Source organism: Felis catus, chromosome B3, assembly GCF_018350175.1.
Source record: "Felis catus isolate Fca126 chromosome B3, F.catus_Fca126_mat1.0, whole genome shotgun sequence".
Lineage (NCBI taxonomy): Eukaryota > Metazoa > Chordata > Mammalia > Carnivora > Felidae > Felis > Felis catus.
In genome coordinates this window covers 116,141,430-116,167,909 of record NC_058373.1, presented here as the reverse complement: position 1 = coordinate 116,167,909, position 26,480 = coordinate 116,141,430, and the positions used below count along the sequence as shown (strand labels likewise).

General features: G+C 46.6%; 1 protein-coding gene and 1 long non-coding RNA gene across 6 annotated transcripts in view; one reads left to right on the top strand and one right to left on the bottom strand.

The window, feature by feature from the left end:
* Positions 1-2,311: 2,311 nt before the first annotated feature.
* Positions 2,312-26,104, bottom strand: LOC109500906. Of its 4 annotated transcripts, none has more exons than XR_006599760.1 (8): positions 25,964-26,104; positions 24,343-24,398; positions 14,844-14,922; positions 13,232-13,410; positions 11,926-11,993; positions 9,177-9,312; positions 4,699-4,795; positions 2,312-3,929 (listed from the first exon to the last, which is right to left on the bottom strand). It is a non-coding gene; the product is annotated as an uncharacterized LOC109500906 (long non-coding RNA). The 4 variants fall into 4 exon arrangements; XR_002158771.3 differs by lacking the exon at positions 25,964-26,104 and adding an exon at positions 25,322-25,536; XR_002158772.3 differs by lacking the exons at positions 11,926-11,993; positions 25,964-26,104 and adding an exon at positions 25,322-25,532.
* The window catches only part of MAP3K9 (mitogen-activated protein kinase kinase kinase 9), a 76,016-nt gene continuing 75,265 nt past the window's right edge, over positions 25,730-26,480 (top strand). The window contains exon 1 of one of the 2 annotated variants that reach the window (XM_045060135.1): positions 25,730-26,480. In XM_045060135.1, coding sequence (XP_044916070.1) covers positions 26,081-26,480 — 400 coding nt within the window. In that variant the 5' untranslated portion in view covers positions 25,730-26,080. The other variant, XM_023255793.2, reaches the window with a different exon arrangement.

Below are 26,480 nucleotides of genomic sequence, written 5' to 3'. Positions count from 1 at the left end.
AGGAGTCACAGAGCCAGTCAGGGATAGAGCTCTAAATGCCCACATCCTTCTCTACCCATTGCTATAACTGGTTTGATTTGAATAAATTACATCAGGCTTCCACTACTGGCTCAAGACAACGGTGAAATGACATCCTTATCTTCTAATATAGACGCTCTTAGACTTTAACAGTTGAAACAAGACTTTGGCATTATTAACATGGAGTAGAAACGTTTATTCTGTGACTCTCAGTGTCAATGGATTTCACTCAATGTTCAATGACTCATCATTTAAAAAGCTACATAAGCTTGAAGAGATTGTTAGTGCATTGCACATCCAATGACACCATAGGGGCGCCTGGGTGGCTCAGTCAGTAAAGCGTCCAACTTCGGCTCCGGTCATGATCTCGCAGTCTGTGAGTTCAAGCCCCATGTTGAGCTCTGGGCTGACAGCTCAGAGCCTGGAGCCTGCTTCAGATTCTGTGTCTCCCTCTCTCTCTGTCCCCCCCCCCCCCCCCCCCCCGCCCAACACACACATACACTCTCTCTCTCTCTTAAAAATAAATAAACATTAAAAAATTTTTTTAAGAAAACAAATTACACCTTATATATGAAAGGAGGTTAACTACGGGGGAACTTTTGGAGAAGGTCAAGGACAATGTCACCTACATCTGGTGGCTTCTCTTATAAGAATATAAAGCTCTGGGGAAGCTGTTGGAGCTCCTGAGCCAGGTGAAGTTGTGAATGGTGAGAGGCACAGAGTAGGAAGGACCTCTTCACCATTCCCCTTCAGCTTCTCCTGGGCCCCTACTTCCTGCCCCGGTTCTGCCCTTCCTAGAAGGTGGGGGATGGGAGGCTCCACTAATCTCTCCACACCTCTCTGGTTCTTAGTGCTCTCAGCTGCCAGTCTCCAAGTGTCCATCTAACAAGGGGGCATCAATCCTTTTGCTTTTTTGCTCTCTGGATGCCAACACAGCAAAATCCTACAAGCAACTGTGTTAGAACTGTTGAAGAACAAAAATACAACTGAGTAAATTTAAAGATGTAATTGGCTTTATTCAACAGCTAATGAATCGGACAGCATCTCATCTAGCAAATAGGAGGGAGCTCCCAGTAGCTGTACTAAGTGGAAAGATTCGGGGCAGGGCAGGGGGATGTGTTACATGGGTGATGGGTACTAAGGAGGGCACTTGCTTTGATGAACACTGGGTGCTGTGTGGAAATGTTGAATCACTAAATTCTACACCTGAAACTAATATTACATGGTATGTTAACTAACTGGAATTTAGATAAAGACTTGGGGGAAAAAAGTGGAAATATTTTATAGGCAGAAATGGGGCAAGACAAGGTTATTAGCAAAAAAGAAAGAAAGGATTGTTTCAGGCAAGGTCACCTTTCCTTGGGGGAACAAGAGAGGGTCTTAACATGCAGGTGACCTCACTAGTGCTAATCAGGAAATTTCAGACTTATTGGGTTAAAATTCCATTCCTGGGAATTACTGAAATTGTAGTTAGGTTAGTTATTAAGTCTTGGTGGGGTTTTTGACTCCATTTGGGGCCTGTTGTTTCTTTCTTTCTTTCTTTCTTTCTTTCTTTCTTTCTTTCTTTCTTTCTTTCTTTCTTTCTTTCTTTCTTTCTTTCAATTTTATTTATTTATTTATTTATTTATTTATTTATTTATTTATTTATTTTTGAGAGAGAGAGACAGAGTGCAAGCTGGGGAGGGGCAGTGAGTAGGGGGAGACATAGAATCTGAAACAGGCTCCAGGCTTTGAGCTGTCAGCATAGAGGCCAATGATCGGCTCAAACTCAGGAATGGTGAGATAGTGACCTGAGCCAAAGTCTTATACTTAACCAACTGAGCTACCCAGGCACCCTGGGGTCTGTTATTTCTTTTTAACAGGATGATGGAATTAAGGGTCATTTGAGCTCCTGGCTTGAAGAAAGGCCTGATTCAAAGAGCAATTGAGATATAAGAGAAGGGATGGGGGTAAACCTCAACCTAGGTCAGCTGGATGAAGCCGAAAGAATACAGATATGTCCATGAATAGATGGACCCAGGGACAGGAGCCAACCAGGAGGATTCCCCTAAAGGTGAAGAAATAAGCACTTGCAGGGGCACCTGGGTGGCTCAGTCAGTTAAGTGTCTGACTCTTAATCTCAGCTGAGGTCATGGTCTCATGGTTTATAGGATTGAGCCCCTGCATCCGGCTCTGCACAGACAGTGTGGAGCCTGCTTACAATTCTCTCCGTCTCTCTCTGCCCCTACGCTGCTCATGCTCTCTCTCTCTTTCAAAATAAATAAATAAACTTAAAAAAAAAAAAAAAAGCACTTGCGGAGCTGGGGTTTTGTATACAGTTATGACATTTCCCCAGAAAAAAACAAAGAGGGAGGGAATAAAGAGAAAGATGGAAGAGAACGAGAGAATGTGAACGAGGGACTTGTCAGGACAGAGAGAAGACAAGTTTAGATCACGAACTGGTCCGCTTAATGCAGAAGTTATTTTCATTTTACTTAATGGGTTTGCTAGACAATCTGACTCCTACATTTGCAATTTTCCTAATCTTTTATATGAGCATTTCCATTGCCTTTGAGGCTCTGATGGAAAATTAGCTTCAGTTACATTTCGTTAAATGAACTAGCTTCAGTGAGCTCTATGAAGTCAGCCTCATAAATCAGAGTCTTCATTCTTTAATCATGTTCTCTGCTCTTCCCCGGATTCTCCCCCGCTTATCTTTTCCAGGCATGGAGTTGGCCATGACGGAACACGGTGTCCTTGATCACGGCTCCAACTATTATCGTCTGTTCTCGTTCCTATCATCCCGTGGTCCTTTCTCCTCATTCCTCCTTTCCAAGGACTTCACTCGAGTGGAATGTGTTTTAGACACTACTTTGTTCTCAACTCCAGACCAGATCTTATCTAGGTACTTCTGTGGGTGTCTCTGTCTCCGCCTACAATCTTGGCAAACCTCTTGAGGCAAAAGTCACAGATGGTGCACTCCTGTGACAAGAGACTCCCACAGAAATTTCATGAAATTGGGGTTCTCAGAAGCCCCGGGGGCGAATGGTGAGAAAACTGTTAGGAAGGTCACAAGGCCAAACTTAGAAACAACTGGGAAGCTGGCAGAATTGATCCTCAGCTCTCACCAGCCTCTGCCAAGTTTCAATGCCGTGTGCTCTTCCAGGATGTTCTGGTCTCCTTTCCCAGACTGCCAACCTGGATAGTCGGTAAGATCCACAATCTGATGTTCTATGCTTATGCTTATTCAAATGTGTGTTCCATTAGCTCTCAATCAATGATTAAGAGGGTGAAAGATTTGAACAGATACTTCACTAAAGAAGATACAAGGATGGCAAGTAAGTACACGAAAAGATGAGCTACATCATTGGCCATGAGGGGGCTGCCAATTAAACGTGCAGTGAGATAACACCACACATTCTCCAGAATGGCAAATTAAATCGCCGTCAAAAAAGTTAGATTTTTAAAAATTAAAACAATTAAACACACTAAGTATTGGCAAGAACAAAGCAATCGGAAGTCCCATACGCTGCTGGTGGGTATGCAAAATGGCATGGTCACTGTGGAAAACCGTGCTGACAGTTTCTTAAAAGAGTAAAGGTACACATACCATGTGACCCAGACGTTCCCCTTCTGGACATTTGCCCAAGAGAAATGAAGGCAGATGTCCACACACTGACATACACAAACATTCACAGCAGCTTCATTTACAACTGCCCCAAACTGTAAACCACCTATATTAGTCTAGTCCACCTGCCACAACAAAATACCACAGACTGCACGGCTTTAACAACAGAAATTCATTTTCTCACAGTTCTGGAGGCTGGAAAGTCCAAGATCAAGGTTCCAATAGAGTTTGGGTTCTGGCGAAGGCTCTCTTCCTAGCTTATGGATGGCCACTTTGTCCTCATATGGCTTTTCCTCTGAGGGCGCTTGGAGAGAGAGAGAGAGAGAGAGCTCGCAAAAGCGAGCAAGCTTTCTGGTATTTCTTCTTCTAAGGACACTAATCCTATCCAATCAGGGCCCCACCCTTATGACTTCATTTTACCTTGATTACTTCCTAAAGGATCTATTTCCAAATACAGTCACACTGGGGGTTAGGGCCTCAACATATTAATCGGGAGAAGGGGGAGATGCATGTCAGTACATAGCACAACCCAAATATCTATCAACAGAAGAATGGATAAAGTAGTGATGGTATATCCATACAATGGTATACTATTCAGCAATTCAAAGAAATAAACTTTTTAAAAAATGTTTATTTATTTTTGAGAGAGGGAGAGAGAGAGCACACAAGTGGGGCAGGGGCAGAGAGAGGGGACAGAGGATCCAAAGCAGGCTGTGCGCTGACAGCAGGCAAGCCTGATGTGGGGCTCGAACTCGCAAACTGCAAGATCGTGACCCGAGCATAAGTCTGACACTCAACCGACTGAGCCACCCCAGTGCCCTCAAAGGAATAAACTATTGATGTCCTCAACACTACAGATAAAATTTAAGATCATCATGTAGAGTGAGAGAAGCCAGACCAAAAAGAGGATATATACAAGGTGATCCCATTTGTATAAAACCTTAGAAATGCAAAGTTATCAAAGTAACAGAAAGCAGATTAGCGATGATCTGGGAAGGAGGAAAGGCGAGAGGAACAGGAGGGAGGGATTACAAAGTGGCACAAGAGCATTTAGGGAGTTGTATGTTCATTACCCTGATTGTACTGATGAGTTCATAGATAATGGTTTCAGTATCATCTTGTCTGCTTGAAATCTGTGCGGCTAACCACTTCGGTCATACCTCATCGAAGCTGCAAAACAATTTACATTTCATAAGCCCTCACTTGGGCAGATTTAATTCATTTGTAGCAATGCCGACCCCTCTTACATATCCTGTACGGAGCTATTTCTGGCTCTCCTTTCACTCTCTGGCCGCCTTGTCTGAGCCAGGATTTTCTTGTGCTCCACCAAATAGTAAGAGGTCTGTTTATAAAGACAAACAACGATCAAGGGGAGCAAAGTATTTTCTTCTAAAGCATATTTTGAAATCTGAAAAAAAAAATTACTAAACACATTTAATATGGTTTTACTCATCACTGAGTATTAACTGGTCTTTGGAGAAATGATGGGCCATGCCTGGGGATGCCAGGATATCACCTGAGAAATCACGTGCCCAGGAATGTATGATGTCTGATCTGGGCACCTGCGTATTGATGCATAGGCAGCAACTACCACGAGTACGTCTACATGATGATTGATAGTCTGCAATTTCACTGATCATTTCAGCATGTATTTGTGATGATATCTCAGGAGCTTGGGTATCATCCAAGGGCTACAGCTAAGTCCCCAAGCTCCCAAGCTCCAATGTGAATGTTTCTTGCTACTATCCCCCCATAGGCAGCAGGGGCTGGTAGGTGCTGGCCAGGTCCTATAAGTGACAATAAGAGCCAGAATGTGTGCGTGGACTGGTAAAAATGAAGCCCAGCCGTCTCTCGTTGTGAAAAGCACGGTCACAATACTTTGCAGCTCCTGCCATCAGGAGGCGGAGTCTTTTCCCTGTTCCTTGACTTTGGGTTGGTCTTGTGACCTGCTTTAACTGGTAGGATATGGCAAAAGTGACATTGCACAAGTTCCAGAACGTAGGCCTAAGAGGTCTTGCAGCTCCCTGGTGGCCCTCCTGGCACACCCCTGCAGCCATGTAAGCTTGCATTAGACTACTGAATGACATCAGCTGGACAGGAGCAGCTGACAGCTTGCATCAAGGCTCCAGTCCCATAAGTGAGGTCATCTTAGATCATCCTGCTTCAGTCAACCTACCAGAAGATTGCAAGCTCGTGAGTGACCCCAGGTGAGACTGGGTCAGCCTGGCCCCAGCTGCAGAATCATGAGCAAATAGATGGCTGTCGTAAGTGGTTACGTTTTCGGGTGGCTTGCTATACAGTAATAAGATACCTGTAATGCTCACCTAAGGGCCAGCCCCGTGTGAAATCTAAGGCAGTTCTCAAGCCCCTAAGAACGACTGTGTCGTGTTTTTACTGTCTTGTGTCATAACTGCGGGCAAGTCACCTACCATCTGCACCTCAATTGTTTTGCTCTTCGAACAGGAACATCATTATGTATTACAGAGGGTTGAGAAAAATTATTCTTACAGGACATTTCTGTATGTAGTTGTTAGAGAGTAAAAAGTTTAGCTATATATTTAGAAAGTGGGGTCTATTTTGATAGCTTTGGCTAATACGATTTCTCGGTTGAGTCTGTCCTTAAATAGTCTTGATGTTAGGCTGTTCTGGTTTGTTTGTTTGTTTTTTACTAGCAGACAGTTTCAGACTACTGATTACTACCTCTTCCTTCTCATCTACCCCCGCTCCCCTTCTCCCCATGCCATGTCCTTCTTTGTCATCTTTGGGGCAGGAGACCTGGGATGGATGTTGCCTTTTATCCTTCTCATTTAGGACAGACTGTATCTTATTTCTACTTCTTAATCCTAGCACAGTGCCCTTCATGTAATGGGTGTTCAATATATGTTGAATGAAAACACTATTAAACTGCCAGTGCTTGGGTAGAAAGGCCCAAGGAAGGTAAAAACTTTATTATTTCATTATAGAGGGAAGCTGCCTTTTAAAAGAGGCACCTGCTGGGGCACTTGGGTGGCTCAGTCGGTTAAGCATCTGACTTCGTTACACTCAGGTCATGATCTCACGGTTCGTGGGCTCGAGCCCTGTGTCAGACTCTGTGCTGACAGCTCAGAGCCTGGAGCCTGCTTCATATTCTGTCTCTGTCTCTCTGTGCCTCTTCCCCACTCATGCTCTGTCTTTCTTTCTCTCTCAAAAATAAATAAACACTAAAAAAAAGTAAACAAATAAAAATAAAAGAGGCACCTGCCAAAGGGCGCCTGGGTGGCTCAGTTAGTTAAGCATCTGACTCTTGATCTTGGATCAGGTCATGATCTCACGGTTGTGAGTTTGAGCCCTCAGCACAGAGCCTGCTTAGGATTCTCTCCCCCTCTCTGCCCCTCCCCTACTTGCTCCTTCTTTCTCAAAATAAATAAAAAACAAAAATAAAAGAGGCACCTGCTGAAATCCAGGTCTAGGATGGGTACAACAAAGGACCTTGGGGCAGACCCTGTTTTGCAAGAATAGTCTGAGTTGGCTTTTTGGCTTCCTAAGACGAAGTCAGTGGTGACCCATTGTCCTTGAGGAAGGAAGCAAATAGAGTGAGCTTCCCAGCTAGGGCTTGGTCTAATCTCTTGTATGTGGATGACTATTGGGGAAAAGTTGGAGAAATATGCATTAGAGGCCAGGGACCCTACTTGAATGAAAGACTACATTTCTTTGGGGTTTAGTATTAGTCAACACTTCTGATTCCTCAGATGGTTCCAGCTAAGGTCAATGGGCAGGAAGGGATACCAACGCTCCCCAAAGGGCAACTTAAGTCAATAGTGAGGGGAATCTGGAATGGTAATTTGGGCTCAACACCAGCACTGAGATTGTAATGTTGGAAAGGCTGGTGGTGGGCAGAATGTGTGTAAGCCTGGAAACCTTTCCTGAACCAGTCACCTGGCACTCTGAGCTTTGGAAACAATAACTGTGAGTACGTGTGAAACACACGGATGAAACTTTAGGAGGCTGGGCCCTTAGAAGTGTGGCAAGACCGTGACAACAGCCAGAGGTTAAAGCTCTGGCCCAGTGTACCAGTGCGAGAAGAGACAACCTCTTCCTCTATCCCTTATACTCTGACAACTATTTTCTCTCTGATGAAGAGTGTGGGGTGCAGAGCTCAAGTCTCCAGGTTCAAGCCCAGTCCTACCAATATTACCTATAGGTAATCCTTACAAGGATTACGCGGAAGATGCATGTAACTTGCTTCGAACAATACTTGACACAGGGTGAAAGGTCAATAAATGTTGGTTATGTGCATTCACAGGTGGAGACAAGGATGGCACAGGGCTGTGCAAGATGTCCCTTTTCAATTGTGGTCACATAGGCAGCCATGGCAGGTTCTCTGGCTTTCCCTCCTGAGGCACTCGGAATGAGTGAGAACTGGTGCTTTGTCTTGAGACTATCGTAGCTTGTCCCATTGGATATCGTGTCCCAGGCGTGAGTCTGATACCACATCTCTGGCAGCTGATCCTAAAGAACTAGGGGCACTTGAGGTGATCTGCAGCTATGTCCCAGCTTCAAGGTGAGCGCAGAGAAGCCTGCGTAGGATTTAGGGCTATTGCCAAAGGTAGCCCCAGTCTCACCTGGCAAAACCAGACTCAAGCTGTCTGATAGGACATTCAAGAGAAATGTGACCTCGCTTTGTGAAGCTTAAATGGAGCGAAGTGGCTCATGTCGGTGACTTTTGAATTCCCATTCCCCACAGTGGGTCTCAAAGCGTGGTCCTGGATGAGCGGGATTGGCAGTAACCGGGTGCCGGTTAGAAATGCAAAGCTTCAAGCCCCCTCCCAGACTTCCTGAATCGGAAACTCTGCGGTGGGGCCCAGCAAGGTCTGTTTTGAGAACCCCTTGGGGAGGTTCTGTTGCTTATGAAATAGTCGGGATGCTCTATCCCTGGCCAATGGTTGATGCTTGACCTCTTGTGATGGGGAACTCACCACCTCTGAGCAGTCCCCCCAAACACCTCCTGGCCAAATCAAGCTTGTTGTTTTCTTTCCTTAGTTCTTTCTCTTTAAAAATTATTTATTTATTTATTTATTTTTGAGAGAGAGAGAGAGAGTGAATGAGCAGGGAAGGGGCAGAGAGAGAGGGGGACGGAGGATCTAAAGCAGGCTCTGCGCTGACAGCTGAGAGCCTGATGCGGGGCTAGAACTCATGAGCCATGAGGTCATGACCTGAGACTAAGTCAGATGCTTAACCGACTGAGCCACCTAGGTGCCCCCTCTGTCCTTGGTTCTAAGTCTACTGTGTAATTGAGTCACTTGGAGGAGTTAAAATACATACATACGTACATACATACCAGGTAACTTGCTTTGTTTACATTATACTTAAGAGTTGGACGTGTTCAGATCGTGCTGTTTGGATTCTATATCCTTAGTGACATAATTTGCATAATTTATAGGTCTCATAGTAGTGGAGGCGAACACTTCAGGGTTTCTGTATCCAGATTCTTTGTCAGTTATTTATTGCCCAATGAAACATTTATATAGAGAGATTAAGAAAATACTTATTCTTTAAAGAAAAGGAATTGTACCATGGAAGGAGGCAGCAAGTAGTGAAAAGGATCTGTACCACGCTGTAAGACCTGAGTTCTTTCTTAGATCTGCTGTTGGTTAGCACCATGTTATTGGAGCATGCCATTTACTTTCCCTGCTTCTGAGTTTCCCAGTCTGTAAAATAAAGGAGTTGGGTTAATGGTCAATTAGGGATTCTATGAGTCTTACTTTGGGAGACAACTTTTGTGAGAATAAGGAATGCATTTTCATGAGGGATCTATGTTGACTGAAGAGAATACAGAATGTCCATTAAGAACATTTATGACAGGGCACCTGGCTTGCTCAGTGGAAAGAGCATGCGACTCTTGATCTGGGGGTCGTGAGTTCAAGCCTCACATTGGGTGTGGAGATTATTAACTAAATAAACAAACTTAAAAAAAAAAAAAAAGAACATTTATGACAAAAAACACAGGCCTGTTTCTTCAAGCATCACTGGTAATCTGCTCTGGAATCTGGGTCCTGATCCTTATTCTTTGCTTTGGAAATGAGCACTAGGAGGCTTGGCAGAATGGAAAACAGGTGTGAAAGGAGCTAACAGGGGTTTTGGAGAAATGACAGACTTGCTTTCCTGAAATAAGCTTGAGCCTTCAGCCAAATGACATGTGTAGATTTCCATAAATAAAAAAAAAAAAAACACCTCATGGTAAATATAGATTCATTAAACGGTCTTAAAAATAGGATCTAGGCTTGGGCTGTAGCCTTGGGTATGGGATACAATGCAACGTTCCTCTCTCACCTTCCCTTTCCTTGTCTTTTCTTCACTCATCCATGAGCTTTTATCTTAAAAGGAAATGTGCCAAGACTCTGGTTATAAATAACTGATTGGCTAATTTAGTTCAAAAGATATGTTCTGAGTGAAGGATACTGGAGTGGCTAGAGCTTTAAAGGAACACACTGAACAATTGAGTTCAGGGAGTGAGCTTCCTGAGCTCAGCAAGGCACCTGGGGATCTTTTCTATGGAATACCACTGTGAATGACCCTCTGGATTTGTCCCAGCTCAAAATTCAGATTTCCCGGGAAGGGATTCTGATTCCCCAGCTTTGGTCCTATGTCTACCCTATGATCAAGGGACGGGTCCTGTGATAAACAACTGCACCAGAAGAGCATGGACAGGGGTGGGAAAGTCCCTCAAAAGTGTGTGTATGTGTGTGGTAGGAGTGGGGTCTAGTGGATGCTACCAGAAGGGGGAGGGGAGGGGCAGACAAACATCATAGTGTCCAAGGCTCCAAAACTCAGGGATATCTGCAAGTGACAGCAAGTTCAGGCAACACTACATGTTCCCAGGGCACAACTGGATAATTTCAGGAGCTCTGAGGGCTGGCTGACACCCAGTGGTAGTTTATATCATAGAGGACACAGCCAACTCTTCCTTCTTCCTCCTCTTCTCCTCCTCCTCCCCCTCCCCCTTCCTTCTCCTTCGTTAAAGTTTATTTATTTTGAGAGAAAAAGAGAGAGAGAGAGAGAGAGAGAGAGAGAGAGAGAGAGCGAGCAGGGGAGGGGCAGAGAGGGAACAAAAGAGAATCCAAAGCAGGTTCCACATTGTTAGCACAGAGCCTGATGTGGGGCTTGAACTCAACGAACTGTGAGATCATGTCAGAAGTCAGACATTTAATCAACTGAGCCACCCAGGTGCCCCTCTTTCTTCTCATTATGAGGCTTGTTATAGTTGACATTCAATAATATTCATTAACTGACTGAATAAATGAATGATACAACTCTTACACAGGCTAAGGGGGGACTTCTATTCAACATTAGCTGAGTTGAATTCGTTTAGAAGCTGCTTAATTATGTATCTTTCCATTCCAAGTGACTAAAGCCCATCAGAGTTATCTTCAGCAAAAGATGGTCCTTGCTGGGGTATCATTTCGGGCAGGTAGGGTCAGAGGTGAACCTAGTCCTGAATATCAGGAAGCCTCCAGCCCTGTCTTCCCTCCTCTCTAAGCCTCTGCTCCACTCTTCCAGAAGTTTGGCATTCTTTAATTTTCAGTCTACCTTGCCAGTAAATAGCTCTCCATGCCTCCAGGATTTGTATCTTTTCCTCTCAAAGCCCAGGGTGACAGAAACGTTGTTACTTTCATTTCCATTCCAAACCCAGAGCAGGGACTGACTCTACGTGGCCCAGATTGGGCCAGGGGTCTGCCCCTGACTCAATCAACCAAGATGGCCAATGATTCTTGGTGGAGGTGGGGTGGGGGGAGGTAGTACCATTACATGATGAATTTGGCTATGAGAGCAGTTCTTGGAAAGGAAGGGGGATGTGAGCAGACAACCCAACTGGTGTCTCGTACAGAAGCCAAATAGTGTAATATTTGCTTATTATTTCTAGAGCGCTTTAAGAATACTTGAAGAATACTTAATTCTTGGCCTAACTGTATGAGGTAGGCATAATCAGGTAAGAGTATTTCTTTCATATCTACTTTTTTTGACTCTGCCATGGTATCTGTTTTTCAATTCTTGCCTTTCCCACTTGACTTTATATTTATTGAAGGCAGAGACATATTCTCTTTATCTTTGCATCTATATCTGTAATGCCTAGCTCTGGGCTCCATACATGGTGGTATCTAATCGATGCTCAACCAGTTGAATGTCTATTTTTACAGATAAGAAAATTGAGGTGCAGAGTATTATAATGCAGATGAGCCCTCAAGAGCCCCCAGTTATGCTGTGGCTTACACTAGGTTGCCAACTGGGCAAGAGGGTCATGTAGCAGCTTAGAAAGATCATACCTTAAGGCAAAGGGCCAAGACTCTGACGTTAGAGGCCTCCAGAACAGCCTCAGCTCTCCAGAAAGGGTCTTTGTCAGAGGAGGTAGCCAAACAAGGAAAGAAGGAAGGTTATTAAAACTATCATTTCCGGGGCGCCTGGGTGGCGCAGTCGGTTAAGCGTCTGACTTTAGCCAGGTCACGATCTCTAGGTCCGTGAGTTCGAGCCCCGCATCGGGCTCTGGGCTGATGGCTCAGAGCCTGGAGCCTGTTTCCGATTCTGTGTCTCCCTCTCTCTCTGCCCCTCCCCCGTTCATGCTCTGTCTCTCTCTGTCCCAAAAATAAATAAGCGTTGAAAAAAAAAATTAAAAAAAAAAACCTATCATTTCCTTGGGACTTGGCTGTTTTATTTTATTTTTAAAGTTTATTTCTTTATTTTGAAAGAGAGAGAAAGAACACGAGAGGGGCAGAGAGAGAGAGGGAGAGAGAGAGAGGGAGAGAGAGAGAATCCCAAGCAGGCTCCGCACTGTCTGCACAGAGCCCAGTGTGGGGCTTGATCTCATGAACTATGAGATCATGATTTGAGTGGAAACCAAGAGTCGGTCGCTTACCTGACTGAGCCACCCAGGTGCCCCTTGACTCAGCTATCTTAGCTGTCTGATATTTGAACTTGAACTTGATGGGAGAAAAAGGAGAAAGAAGCTCCTTGGTACTGGAGGACAGTACCATGTTGGGAAGCTTTCTACTACATGACAGGAAGCAGTAAGGGATACCTACGAGGGTTTTATGGTCTCCGAACTGGGTTGGATCTTCCTGTTACGCCAGTTATCCAACTGACCTGGGCAAGTCACTTCACCCCTTTGTGTCCATCATCCCACCTCTTTATAGATGGGAGATAGTTATAGAAGCACTATTATCTCTCTCCCTTCAAGGAAGACATATAAGAACTGTGACCACAAAGATGAAGAGGCCAAGTCCTTTCTCTCAAAGGCCTGATGATCCAGGATGGGGAGCAGATGGCAGTGCAAAGTGCTGGGGGCTCTGAGTGTGGGTCAGTCCTACGGGACCCAGAGAGGAAGCCACCTGTGTGTCTTTAGGATAGTCAGGAAAGGGTTCCCAGTGTGCAGAGCTTTGGAGCTAGGTCTTAAAGGAATTCTCTAGGCAGAGGAAGCGATGTCTACAGGAAGCAGTGGAATTATAACAGGTTAATTATGAGGTGATTGAATTACAAAAGGGCCTGAGGATGATATTAGTATTGTCAGATACTGTCAGGGCCTCATATTCATGCTGCGCAGGCCACACTTGGCAGTCTGGTTTCAGGGGCACCAACCACAAAGGCTCTTGGAAATCACAGGCTCTGGATTCCTTTTCCCCAGCTTGCTGGTAGCAGCCATTCATCTGTTAAGCTCTGTTTCTCCCGAGCTGGAAGAGATCTTGAGAAACAATCTGGTGTCGTCCTCTACACCAAGGTAGGTATGGATTGGCATCCCCGTTTTATGGAAGAGGAAGCTGTGGGCAAGAGAGGGTCAGTTGGTAACTAAAGATATAGAACCCAGGACAGTTTCTCCTAGAGTTCTTTTTTATTTTTATTTTTTTATTTTTAGGGAGAGAGGGCAAGTGCAAAGGGCAGAGGGAGAAAGAGAGAGGATCTTAAGCAAGCTCCATGCGCAGCGCAGAGCCCGACGCAAGGCTCGATCCCACAACCCTGGGATCATGACCTGAGCTGAAATCAAGAGCCGGACACTCGACTGACTGAGCCACCCAGGTGCCCCTCTCCTAGAGTTCTTGTTTTCCTCTATCAAGATGCTTCTTTTGGTTCCTCTTAAGTTTCAAATCCCCATTTCAGGTGATACTTGTGGAACTATTTATTTATACCTCAAGTTTCAAGTTCTTTTTTTGGCAACAAGTTATAAAAAGGAGAGAAGCCGACAGGAGGGAGCAAACACAATGGGGGCGCTGGAGACTTCACAGACAAAAAGAGAAACTTCCGTGGCTGTTAGTGGATTCAGCACCTGTGGCAATCCTACCCAGTGGAAAGGCTCCTTATCCAAACCACAGACCTTGGGAGCTCTGAGAACCAGGACCACTGTTGTCCTAGCTAATGATGGGAAGGAGCCCAGGGGTATAAGTTTAAGGGTTTCAAGATTTATTGGAATAAATTGATATTATTTTATTTTCCTCTTTCCTTCTCACCTACCCCTATTAGTGACTTAGCGTCATGGCTCCGAAGAGAGAAAGGGAGATATACTGAACGGCCACACGTCAGGCCCAGCTACAGCTCACGAGGGGTATACCCGGATGGCTCAGCCTGTGCATGTTGAGCTGTGGGGCAGGGGGGAGGCAGGGAAGACAGGGGGTCACGGTTGCAGTAATTGGAGTAACAGGAGACAAGTGTGCTGACTGTGGGTTATTAATAGGCACTAAGACCTATATTTACAACCAGTGGCTTAAATTAGGAGCAGACCAGTCACACCTAGCCAAATCCACGCCCTAAACCAAAGACACCTGAAGTGTGCAAAGTGCTCTTTGGGAACCTAGCTCGCCCAGTTTAGCAAGGAGGCTGCTTCAGGTAGGAGTAGCAAGATCTTCAGTGCTTGCTCAAGCTGTCTGTTGCAATTCTGCCCCTGGCGCACCTGCAGCCCAGCAGGGAGAGCACCATTCTCTTTAAAGGGAGGAAGGGAGGGAGCCGGGGAAGAGGGAAGAAAGAGGGGACGGAGGGGAGAGAGGGAGGAATGTAAGTAGGTTGGAAGGAAGGGAGGATGGAGAAAGGGAGGGAAAAAAAGACACCAGGCTCCTCACATTGAAACCAAAGCTCAGGCCAAGCCCTCAGAGGTTGTCTTTTGAGAAAGTGCAAGCGGGGGAGGGGCACACAGAGGGGGACAGAGGATCTGAAGCTGGCTTTGTGCTGACAGCAGAGAGCCCGATGCGGGGCTCAAACTCACCAACCGTGAGATCAAGTGGGACCCCGACTGAACCACCCCGGTGTCCTCTTCAGAGGTTTTCTATTCTTCCACACCCAGCCTGCATATGAATGGGGAAATGGTTCCATTTCAGCATGAGAGAAAACTTCTACTCATAACATGCCAGAGGCCCAGAAGTGGAGCATGGGAACTTCCGTGTCAAGAGGCAAGAGGTAACTGCAGACGCCTAACCCTTAGGCAGGTGGCTGGGGGGCTGGAGAGAGGGCTGCAAGTGCCCCGTCAGAAATGGTAACAGGGCATGGGATTAGGTCCACACTGGGTCAGAACTGGGAATTCTCTGAGGGAGAGGCTACGTTGCCTCTGAAGTGGAGGGGGGAGGTGGTCAACCTGGCCCCAGCCTCTGTGTTTGGGAGGAAGAAAGAGAAGCAGGGATGAAGGCTGAGTGGGCTGCCCCCGGGGTCAACGTTGGGCACGTCCCATCTGCCTCCCCACCCCAGTCCCTTCTGAGTCCTAAAAGGGAATCTCTCCAGTGCAGTGAATTTTGCACGGAGATAAACTCCTGATGGAAGGCTTCCTGTGGGTAAACCTGGGCAGATCTTGGGTTCTGCTCCGACTGCTACCGCTCCTGTCGCTTAATGGCTGTGGGGCCCACTTTTTATACAAAGGGGTTATTGAAAGTACGCAGGGTATGGTTTTTGGTGAAGATGAAGCGGAAAATGCCCAAGAAGTGCTTGGCACAGGCCTGACAGGCTGATGGGCCTGAGAAGGTGAGTTCATTTTGCCATCACCCCCCTGCAACCCCCGTGTGTCCTTTCACAAGGACAAAGCTGGTGGGCACCAGGAGATGTGGTGGGAAAGTTTGGTTTGTGTAACACAGAACCAACACTCTTGGAGGAATCGATTCCGAGTGGGGAAAAAGCCTGGGAACCGAAGGGGGTCCAGTGCTTCTGCTCCTTACTAGCGCATTATCACATTGAATAGCCTCTCTGAGCCTCTTGAGCCTTGGCTAAAAAGACTTTCCAACTGACAGGAAGTTTCTGAGGGCCCAAAGAGGTAAGGTAATCATTTCCGCCTTAATTCAGGGATCACTATGTTCCAGGCATTGTTTTTAGTGTTGCCCGTGTATCACCTCACTTAATCCTTGAAACCACTTTAGGCCTCGGATGTTTGCATGTATCTGAAATCATAAAACTGTACACATTGAGGGGCGCCTGGGTGGCTCAGTCGGTGGAGCGTCCGACTTCGGCTCAGGTCATGATCTCACGGTTTGTGAGTTCGAGCCCCCCGTCGGGCTCTGTGCTCTCAGTTCAGAGCCTGGAGCCTGCTTTGGATTCTGTGTCTCCCTCTGTCTCTGTTCCTCCCCCACTCATGCTCTGTCTCTCTCTCTCTCTCTGCCTCTCAAAAAATGAATAAACATTAAAAAAAATTTTTTTAAACTGTACACATTGAATGTGTGTAGTTCTTTTTGTATTGATTATACCTCAGCGAAGCTCTTAAGAAAACACTTTAAGGGGGCACCTGGGTGGCTCAGTTGGTTAAGCATCCGACCCTATATCTCGGCTCAGGTTATGATCTCACAGTTTGTGGAATCGAGCCCCACGTCAGGCTCTGTGCTCACAGTGCAAAGCCTGCTTCAGATTCTTTCTCTCCCTCTCTCTGCCCCTCCTCCCCTCAAAATAAATAAACTTAAAAAAAAAAAACACTTTAGGAAATAGGTATGATTTTTTTTATCCCCGTTTTGCAGTTGAAGAAAGAGGCTTAACAGCGAATTTAAGTAAATTGTCCCAGACCACACAGCGAGTCATAGCAGAAGTGGGATTCAGACAGAGCACGAGCGGGGGAAGGGCAGAGAGAGACAGAGAGAGACAAAATCCGAAGCAGACTCCAGGCTCTGAGCTGTCAGCACAGAGCCTGACGCGGGGCTGGAACTCACGAACCATGAGCTCATGACCGATGCTCACCGACGGAGCCACCCAGGCGCCTCCATAGAAGTGTCTTTGGAACTGCAAACCACTGTTTGAAGGTCAGTTGTCATTACAATCAGTGGCACATCTGGTCTTTGTATACTAAGTGAGGGCATGTGGATCAGCTCCTAAACTACTGCCTGGTACTCAAGAAGCGCTCAGTCACTCTGCCACCCTTGCCCTTGTCTCCAAGAGAGGAGACTACGCAAACAATGTCAGTCCTCCCATGTACAGAGCTATTGTGGGCGTGTCAAGGGCAGGTAACACAATAGCAAAGAAACAGACCACACAGCTGCAAGCAACCGCACCTGACCGGTGCACGACGAAATCCAAGGAAGCAAAGGAAGGGAAGTCCTAACACTGGGATCTCCTCTACCTTTAGTAAAACAGGAAGCACAGGATAGCTTTCCTCCTGTTTCACAGGCCTGGCGGGGCAGCCCTCTGGGGCTCCTGCTGGCCTCACGGAGGCTTCATCCCTTAACCCAGGAAACACGCAACCATCCTCCTAAAGGCCTAACAGGTGTCAGGAGACTCATGTCTCATGTCTGTGAGCAAAAGGTTAACAGCTGTCGTTGAAAAAAAAAAAAAAAAAAAGAATGGGGCGCCTGGGTGGCACAGTCGGTTAAGCGTCCGACTTCAGCCAGGTCACGATCTCGCGGTCCGTGAGTTCGAGCCCCGAGTCAGGCTCTGGGCTGATGGCTCGGAGCCTGGAGCCTGTTTCCGATTCTGTGTCTCCCTCTCTCTCTGCCCCTCCCCCGTTCATGCTCTGTCTCTCTCTGTCCCAAAAAATAAATAAACGTTGAAAAAAAAATTAAAAAAATAAAATAAAATAGGAAGTATTGTATAATTTGGGCCTGGAGGTTTTCTAGTCATTATGGTACCCTTATTTTGTTTTGTTTTATTATTTTATTTTATTCTATTCTACTCTATTTTATTTTATTTTATTTAGAGAGCATGCAAGGGAGAGGGGCAGAAAGACAGGGAGAGAGAATCTCAAGCAGGCTCCATTCTCAGTGCAGAGCCCTGACATAGGGCTCAATCCCAAGACCCTGACATCATGACATGAGTCAAAATCAAGAGTTAGACATTTAACCGACTGAGCCACCCAGGCGCCCCGTTTTTTGTTTTTTTTTTCCCTAGTCACCTTATGGAAGTGATGTTTTTATTGAGTGACTGTTACCATTTAATGATCCTTGGCCGAACTCCAGACATATGTAATGGACTGCCCACCTGACCTATCCCCTGGGGTATGGAGTAGTGACCTCACACTCGGTAGGTCTAACAGCACACTGCTGAGGTGCGCTCCCAATCTCCAGTAATGACAATGCTATGATCCTATCTGCTCAGGCCAAAGACCCCTTGGTGTCATCCTTGATTCCTCTTTCATACCCCTTCTGACCCATCAGCAAAGCTAGATTGATTTTAAAATTGAGGCCACCTTCTTCTTTTTTTTTTTTTCTTTGAGTTTTTTTTTTAATTTTTCCACATTTATTCATTTTTGAGAGACAGAGACAGAGAATGAGCTGGGGCAGGGCAGAGAGACGGGGAGACACAGAATCGAAAGCAGGCTCCAGGCTCTGTCCGAGCTGTCAGCACAGAGCTTGACATGGGGCTTGAACTCACAAACTGCGAGATCATGACCTGAGCCGAAGTTGGACGCTTAATCGACCGAGCCACCCAGGCACCCCTCCTTTGAGCTTTTTAATAAAATAATCTCGTGTGTCAGGAAAAGGAGAGGGTCAGGGGTTGGGGACGCTGCCTCTTTGGTTAGTGTGGGGCCACCTTTTACCATACCACTGTCACCTCCCTTGTCCCAACCTGCCGTAGTCACTTGCCAGGATCACTGACGAGCCTCCTTGTCTGTCTCTGCCCTTGTTTTCTGCAGCCCACTGTGAGCCTGGAAGCCCTGGTGCTTCTGTCCTGAGTCAGACCACACCACTCCTCTGCTGAAAACCCCCAAGTGGCTCCCATGTCACTCAAAGTAAAAGCCCAGGTCCTTCTTTGACCTGAAAGTCCCACATGATCTGGCTCCCCCATGACCTCTATCTCCTACCTCCTCCTAGCCTGAAATTCTCACTCCTGCTAGGTTGTTTCCTCTGCCTGAATGTTCTCCTCCCATATCAGTATGGCTGTTTTTCTCAGTTCCTTCAGATCTTTATTTCAAAAGTCACCTTGTGAAAGTGACCTAGTCTGGTCACTCTGAAATGTGACCCCTCTCCCCCCACTCCCCAGCCCACCTTTTCTTCTTCTTAGCATTGATTCCTCTTTAATACTATATATTATGTATTTTGCTTGTTTATCTTGTTTGTCTGTTTCTCCCGTTAGAAGATAAGATGTATGAAGGGATTTTTGTCTATTTTCCTCACTATTGTATCTCCAGTGCCTTGAACAGCACCTGACACATAGTAGACACATGTCTAAATATTTGGTGAGTAAATGAGTGAATGGAATAATAAACAAGGGACACAACATTAGCTGTGGATCCTTTAGCAAGTCATTTAGCCTCTCTAGGCTTCGGTTTCCTTGGATGTTAAGACTGAGTCGGCACTAGGTGGCTCTGAACTTCCCCGAAGTTGACATGAAGACATCCTTGGGTGAACATCTAGAACTGGAAGTAGCTGTTTGGCAAGAAAGGGTCTGAAGAGGGTCTGAAGATTTGGGTTCAAGCTTTCAAGCCCAGGTGGAGAACACTTGTCTGGGTCTTAGTTTCCACAACAAATAGAGAGAGCTCCACCCAGTGGCCAGTAAGGTTAGTTTCCGCACTTAAAGTGTAAAAGTCTTAAAGTCATTAAAAAAAAGAAAAAGAAAAAATTTGCCTCCATACCCCTCAATACCACACGGTGGCACAGTTGTCTACCACCGTCTCTAAGAGGGTGTTGCTGTGCCAAGCCTGTGACTAAACAGCCCGCCTGTCGTAAAATACATTTTTCATGGACAATTGTGAGAGCTGCTCATTCATCACATCTCTCTGGTTTGTTTCAATAACAACAGAAATCATTAAATGGATTTTTTTTTTTTAGATAAGACGGCATAAATCTCAAAAGCAAAACGGAGAGTGGAAATTTCAGCTAAATCTTTGTCACCAGTGTGATTTAAAGAACAAGCTGAAAAGCTGTAAAACAAAAGAAGTCTATGCCAGTGTTAGGTGAGGCCATAGCTATCCTAAATTAGTTCTAAAAGTAAGTAGCCACGTACCTGTCTGCACATAACCAAGAATGTTCCCTCCAGGAGGTAGGAAGGCTAGGGAAGTACTGGACTGTTTATATTCTAGGACCTTTTTGTTTGCTTGAAACAGCCGTTAAAGACTCTGACAGATAAAACAGATTGTGAACAGTGCATGGCACACAGTCAGCCCTAAATGCATAGTAGCCATTGTCACTGTTGTTATTAACATCATTATTACAGTCATCCTTGGGTTCTAGTTTTTCCCCTCCTCTACCCTCTCTCCAACTAACAATAGTGCTTTTGGCTTGAAATTTACTTCCGATTACAAAAAAAAAAAAAAAAAAGATTTTGTGGGTCTTTATTCTAATCACAAAAGTGTTACATGGTTATTTTGGCTGCCTGGAAAATAAAGAAAAGCAAAGCGAAGGCAATACAAGTTACCCACATCCCACCACGCAGCTCAGAAATAACTAAGAAGATGTTGATACTATGCAAATGCACGCGCACACACACATTTGTGATCACGTTGTATTGTTAAAGAACAAAATTCAACCCGAGTAGGTTTTACAGATCTTATTGGCTTTATCCAACGATTCACGAATTGGGTAGCATCCCACCTCGCAGACAGAAAGGAGCTCTCGGGAGCTGCGCAAAACGGAAGACTTTTACAGGCGGAAGAAGCAGAAACAAGGAAGTTAATTGGACAACAAGTGGATTGGTTATAGCAAAATCACTTTCCTTTAGGGCATGGCCAGTGTCTATCAGGCAGATGACCTCACGAGTGCTGACTGGGTGATTCGCATTGACCAGATTAAGACTCCATTTCTGGGGGCGCCTGGGTGGCGCAGTCGGTTAAGCGTCCGACTTCGCGGTCCGTGAGTTCGAGCCCCGCGTCGGGCTCTGGGCTGATGGCTCAGAGCCTGGAGCCTGTTTCCGATTCTGTGTCTCCCTCTCTCTCTGCCCCTCCCCCGTTCATGCTCTGTCTCTCTCTGTCCCAAAAAATAAAATAAACGTTGAAAAAAAAAATTAAAAAAAAAAAAAAGACTCCATTTCTGGGAGAGGCCGAAACTGTAAATAAGTCTCAACTTGGTGACACAGGGCTTAGCATAAGTGACTCCATTTGGGGTCTGCTGTCATGTTTTTAACAGTATAAAGGGTTTTTTTTTACTCATTTTTCATTTATCATTATATTAGGCACATTTCCACATCATTAAATGTTTTCATAATCATTTATAATAACATACTTCTTTGATCAGCAAATAAGTACATGTTATGTTTTTTTTTTTTTTTTTTTTTTTTTTTTTGAGAGAGAAGAGAGTGCGGGTGGAGGGGCAGAAAGAGAGGGGAAGAGAGAGAATCCCAAGCAGGCTCTGCGCTGTCACCACAGACAGCACAGATTGTGGGGCTCAGTCCCACAAACTGTGAAATCATGACCTGAGCTGAAATCAAGAGTCAGACGCTCAACGTATAGAGCCACCCAGGTGCCCCGAGAGAAGTATTATCATCCCCATTTTCCTAAAGAGGGATCTGCGACACTGGGAGATTAACTTGCCTAATGGCAAACAGTGAGTATGGATTCTGTCAGAGTCCAAGGCCCCAGACTTAACCATCAGTCTGCTTTTTTTCCCCTTCTGTTTACTCCCTACCTCCATCCCTCCTCCCTTCCTTCTTTTCTCCCATCCTTCCTCCCTTCTCTCTTCTTCCTTTTGCCTCCCTTCTCTTTTTTAGACGGAAAAACCATAGTTGAACTCCCAGTCAGGAAGCCTCTGCAGTTTCCTTGGGTGTGATGAAAGGCTGTTTCTGAGGGTGATGAGTGGAGCAAAGAAGGAAGTAAACATGCTGAATATTTAGTGGGCGCTAAGCAGCATGCTGAGAGCTTTTGTATGACTGGTCTCATTTAATCCTATAAGCGTCTAGAAAAAGGAGTTTCTATTGTTATACCTATTTAACAATGAGGAAACTGAGGCTCAGACAGGCACCTTGCCCAAAGTCACACAGTTTTTAATGAACAGAGCTAGGATAAATCATGATCTGACAGAAGTCTGGTGCCAACTTGCATCGCTGATCGCTATTATTGTCTCCCCGCTTTATGCTATACTTTTCAGTATGGTGGAGAAAATGGTCCTTTTCTGGGTGATATTTGTCAACCTCTCCTCAAGAACTTAACAATGGTAAAATCTTGGTAATTCCACCCGGCTTTCAAAGTCTTTTGCCATCTGCCCGTTTTTTAGTTGGTCAATTTCACTTCCCACAACTCCCTTTCTGCACTCTCTCCTCTTTGCAGGCTGGTATTTTGTGCCGCTGCTGTCTATTACGTTGATTTCCTCGTCCATGCTTTCTAGTCTCCATTATCAAGCTGCATACATCCTTCAGTGCCCACCTTAAGCACCTCCTTACGCATTCCTCATCTCTTAGTCCTAGGTGACGGAGACATTTCATCACCTCACAGCTCTGTGCAAAAGCTTTCAGTGATAGCCTTTTAACTGCTAAACAGAAGCCAGGCTTCTTAGCTTGGTATTCAAGGTAGCCATTCAGTCACAAATAGGTACTGAGAGCCAGTTATGTGCTAGGCACTCTTGAGGTGCTGGGCGAACTGTAGAGAACCAGACAGACGGGTTTCTATCCTGATGGTGAACAAACTGGACATTAAATAATTACAAATAATCAACTAAATAATTATTAGTATGATTCAAGCAATTACAAGGTTCTCTAGAATCTGGTCTCAACCTATTTTCAGTTCCTTCTCATCCTTTATTCCATTCAGACGAGCCTACTCATTCCATTCCCGCCTCTGTGGCTGGGCCCTTACTCTCCTGTTTTTCCTGGGTGTGGGTTCTTCCCTGCTCCACCCTCTACCCCTCCAGGACTGGCTTTAGTTCCACGTCTTCCATGAAACCCTGCTCCACAACTTGAACCCAAAGGATCTTCCCTCATTTGAATTTCTAGCACTTATCCATTGGACAAATATTTACTGAATGACTTCTTGAAATGTTTGATGAATGACTCTTCATGAAGTCCTAAACACATGCTACGTATTAAAGATTTAAATTATATAAGGAGTTAGACTTTTCCTACTGAGAGGGATCAAGGATCTTTTTTTTTCCTCTTCTCTGGGTGGGGGTGGGGGAGAAGAGCGGAGATCAAAAAAGCTACAGTAAAACATATAAAATTACCAATCAACAAAATGACAATAAAAATTGCCCAATCACTCATAATGAGGTAGGAAACAGGCAAATGGAAAATTAAATTCCCTTACCGCTTACAGCCCATTGACAAGTCCTTGAGACAGGCAGAGTGATCTCCCTCTAGGAGCTCAGCTGCCTCGATGATGACACTTTGCTAAGGGCAAAAGGGAATCTTAGCTTAACGTGATCCTGATCTCCCAGAATCCTGTAAGTCTACTTTGACATATAAAAATTCCTTTGGAAACTTCCTTTATCGTTACTGCCGCCCTCAAGATATATGTTGGCAATCGTCCTCCAAGCATATGCCTCACTGATATATATCTTAAGGGTCTCATGACTAAAGTTTTATTAGACAATAATAAATAACATTTTCCTAACAACAGCTAGCCCCCTCAAAGTCCTGGAAACCTTGCATCCAAAATTCCTTAGACTTTCACTATCCCTAACCCCCTCCCAGCCTGAAGGTATATAATCAGTCACCCATCAGAACCCCAGTGCAGCTCTTTCTGCCCACGGGTCCTGTCCCCATGCTTTAATGACATCACCTTTTTGCACCAAAGATGTCTCAAGAATTCTTTCTTGGCCGTCAGCTCCGGATGCCCACCACTCCAAAACCACGTCAAAAATCCTACTACTTGAAAGACATCTACCACTGACAGCTTTCTATCTTCCTAGTTGTTTCTGTTTCTATTTCTCTGTGTGTGTGTCTAGGAAAAATTTATTTTCCCTCCAAGATGATCAAGAAAAATCTTTTTTCTTATGGTCTTTTTTTTTTTTTTTTAAACCGAATACATCTACCCCCCCCCCCCGCCCCCACTTTCCTTCTCTTCTGCTTGAAGGTGGAATAGTTTGTTCGAGGTTGAACAAAACCCAGCGAATTTACTCAAGGACTCATCCATATCTTTTCCAGTTCGATGTTCAGATAAGAATCTGAACATTGTTTTATGGTGTTTCCTCAGAAGTCCTTCCTCAAGACCTACCCTGGATGCTCTTCAGAAGTTCCAAGACTTCCAATGTGTGGGATGCCTAGGTATACAGTGTAGCCATACTTTTATGAAAACCACAGAATGTGGGGCCTACAAGAACACAGATCTTCCGGTTGGTCCCCCTCACTTAAAGGATGAGCAGGCTGAACTACAGTGTTAAGTACTTGCCCACGATCATGCAGCTAGTTGGGACAGGGCTGAAGATGGCGGCGTTGATTACCTTTACAGATTGTTCCACTGTCTCCAGCTCGTCTAACAATCAACCTCCACCTAAAACTAAACGGAAAATACTCAATGAAGCACCAACTCTTGCCAAGCAAATTGTATTTACTCGTGCCACTGATCAGGGAAAAGGGTACACGGTTTGGTAGAGATTGGGCTGGACCTTTTAGCGCTAACTTGTTTTGAAATGTCAGAAAACTTTTTCCTTGGAAATCTACATTACTATGATAGGATTACAACAAAGAGGAAGTATTCAGGGCCACTTACCTCATTCTTTCCTAATGTTTGAGAAATGGAGGATAAGAAAAAGATGTAGGAAAAGGTTGGTCCTTGACCATGAACTGTAGCATTGGTCCGTGTGTATATTCTACTTTGGTTCTTAATCTGATTTCTAGAGATAAGCATGATCTGAGGTGCAATTCATTCGAGCAAAAGTAGAAAAACCGAGTCTCTTCAGAGAGGCCAAGCCCTCTCTTCACGGATAGTTTTCAAACTGAGCTTTCCGGCCTCAGTTTGAAGCCCCAGTAAGGTGGTCTCTCATTCATTCTCTCTGAATTCTAAAAAGTGCCAATTCTAAAAAGATTGGAATCTCTTACAAAGGCGGGAACTGTGTGAAAAGGGCGGGAACTGTAGTTTTAAGAGTGCTTCTAAAGAACGTTCCAATGGGCCTAAAGGCCTTATAGAGATTAAAGGTTTCCTGGGTGGGAGTGGGGCTGGGAGCGGAAGCTGATCCACCTGGTTGGACAGGGGCAGACGCACATCCAAGAACGGGGAGAACCCAACTGCAGGAGGGAGCTAGAGAAGAAAGGGCTCTGGCGGGGGAGGTACAACCCAGCTCTCTTCCTCTGCTCCCTCTCAAAAGCTCACTTTAGGATCAAGAGCACAGGTGCTGGCCAACGGGGCCACTGCCCTACGCCAGCAAACAAAGGGCGCAGCCTCCCACAGCCTTTTTGGTCTGAATGGAGGCTCGGCCTTACCTTTCTGGGTCCACCCATCCCTCCGCATGCACCCAATGAGGCCGCAGCTCCTCCAGCCAGGAGGTGTTGAACTCTCGCAAGAAATGGACAGGTAGCGCGGACCAATGGTTGGAGCCGCCGCGGGCCAATGGGAGAGGGAAATGGGTCGACCTGGGGTTGAGAATGAGAGCCCGCAAAAGGGGGCGGGGCCTCGGGGGAGGGACACGTAGGCGCCGGGGGTGGAGAGGGGCGGGCGGGTGGCAGGCGGGAGGAACCTGCGGACGGTCGGCCGCGGCCAATGGGAGGGCGGGTTGGCGTGTGGGGGGTGGGTCCGGTGCCGGGCGGCCCCGCCCCTTCGGGTCCGCAGGGCTGGGGCGGAGCCAGGTCCGCGTCAGGTGGTCCCGGGCGTGCGGGCGGCGCTGGGGGCGGGGCGCGGCGCGGAAAGGGGAGCGGCGGCCAGCGGGCGGCGGCGGGCACCGGCTGCGCGAGCAGGTACCCGCGGCGGAGGTGGCCAGGCCGCCCCGGGGGGGCGAGCGCGAAGGCGGGGGCTCGGGCCCGCCGCGCCCCCATGCCGCGGTGAGCACTCGCGCTCGGCGCACTTGTCGCCGCTCCGCGCCAGCCCCAGCGAGCCGGCTCTCCCCGCCCCGCCAGCCCGGGCCCTACCTGCGGCCGCCGTCGGGGGAGGGGGGGTCCCCCCAGCTCTGCGGAGCCGCATGAACAATAGGCGGCGGCGGTTCCTGCGGGCGGCGGCAGCCCCGCACCCTATGGATCGGCCGCTCCATGGAGCCCTCCAGAGCGCTTCTCGGCTGCCTGGCGAGCGCCGCCGCTGCCGCCCCGCCGGGGGAGGATGGAGCGGGGGCCGCGGCCGAGGAGGAGGAGGAAGAGGAGGAGGAGGCGGCGGCGGCCCCCGGGGAGCTGGGTCCCGAAGCACCGCTGCCCTACTGGACGGCGGTGTTCGAGTACGAGGCTGCAGGCGAGGACGAGCTGACCCTGCGGCTGGGCGACGTGGTGGAGGTGCTGTCCAAGGACTCGCAGGTGTCCGGCGACGAGGGCTGGTGGACCGGGCAGCTGAACCAGCGGGTGGGCATCTTCCCCAGCAACTACGTGACCCCGCGCAGCGCCTTCTCCAGTCGTTGCCAGCACGGCGGCGAGGACCCCAGTTGCTACCCGCCCATTCAGT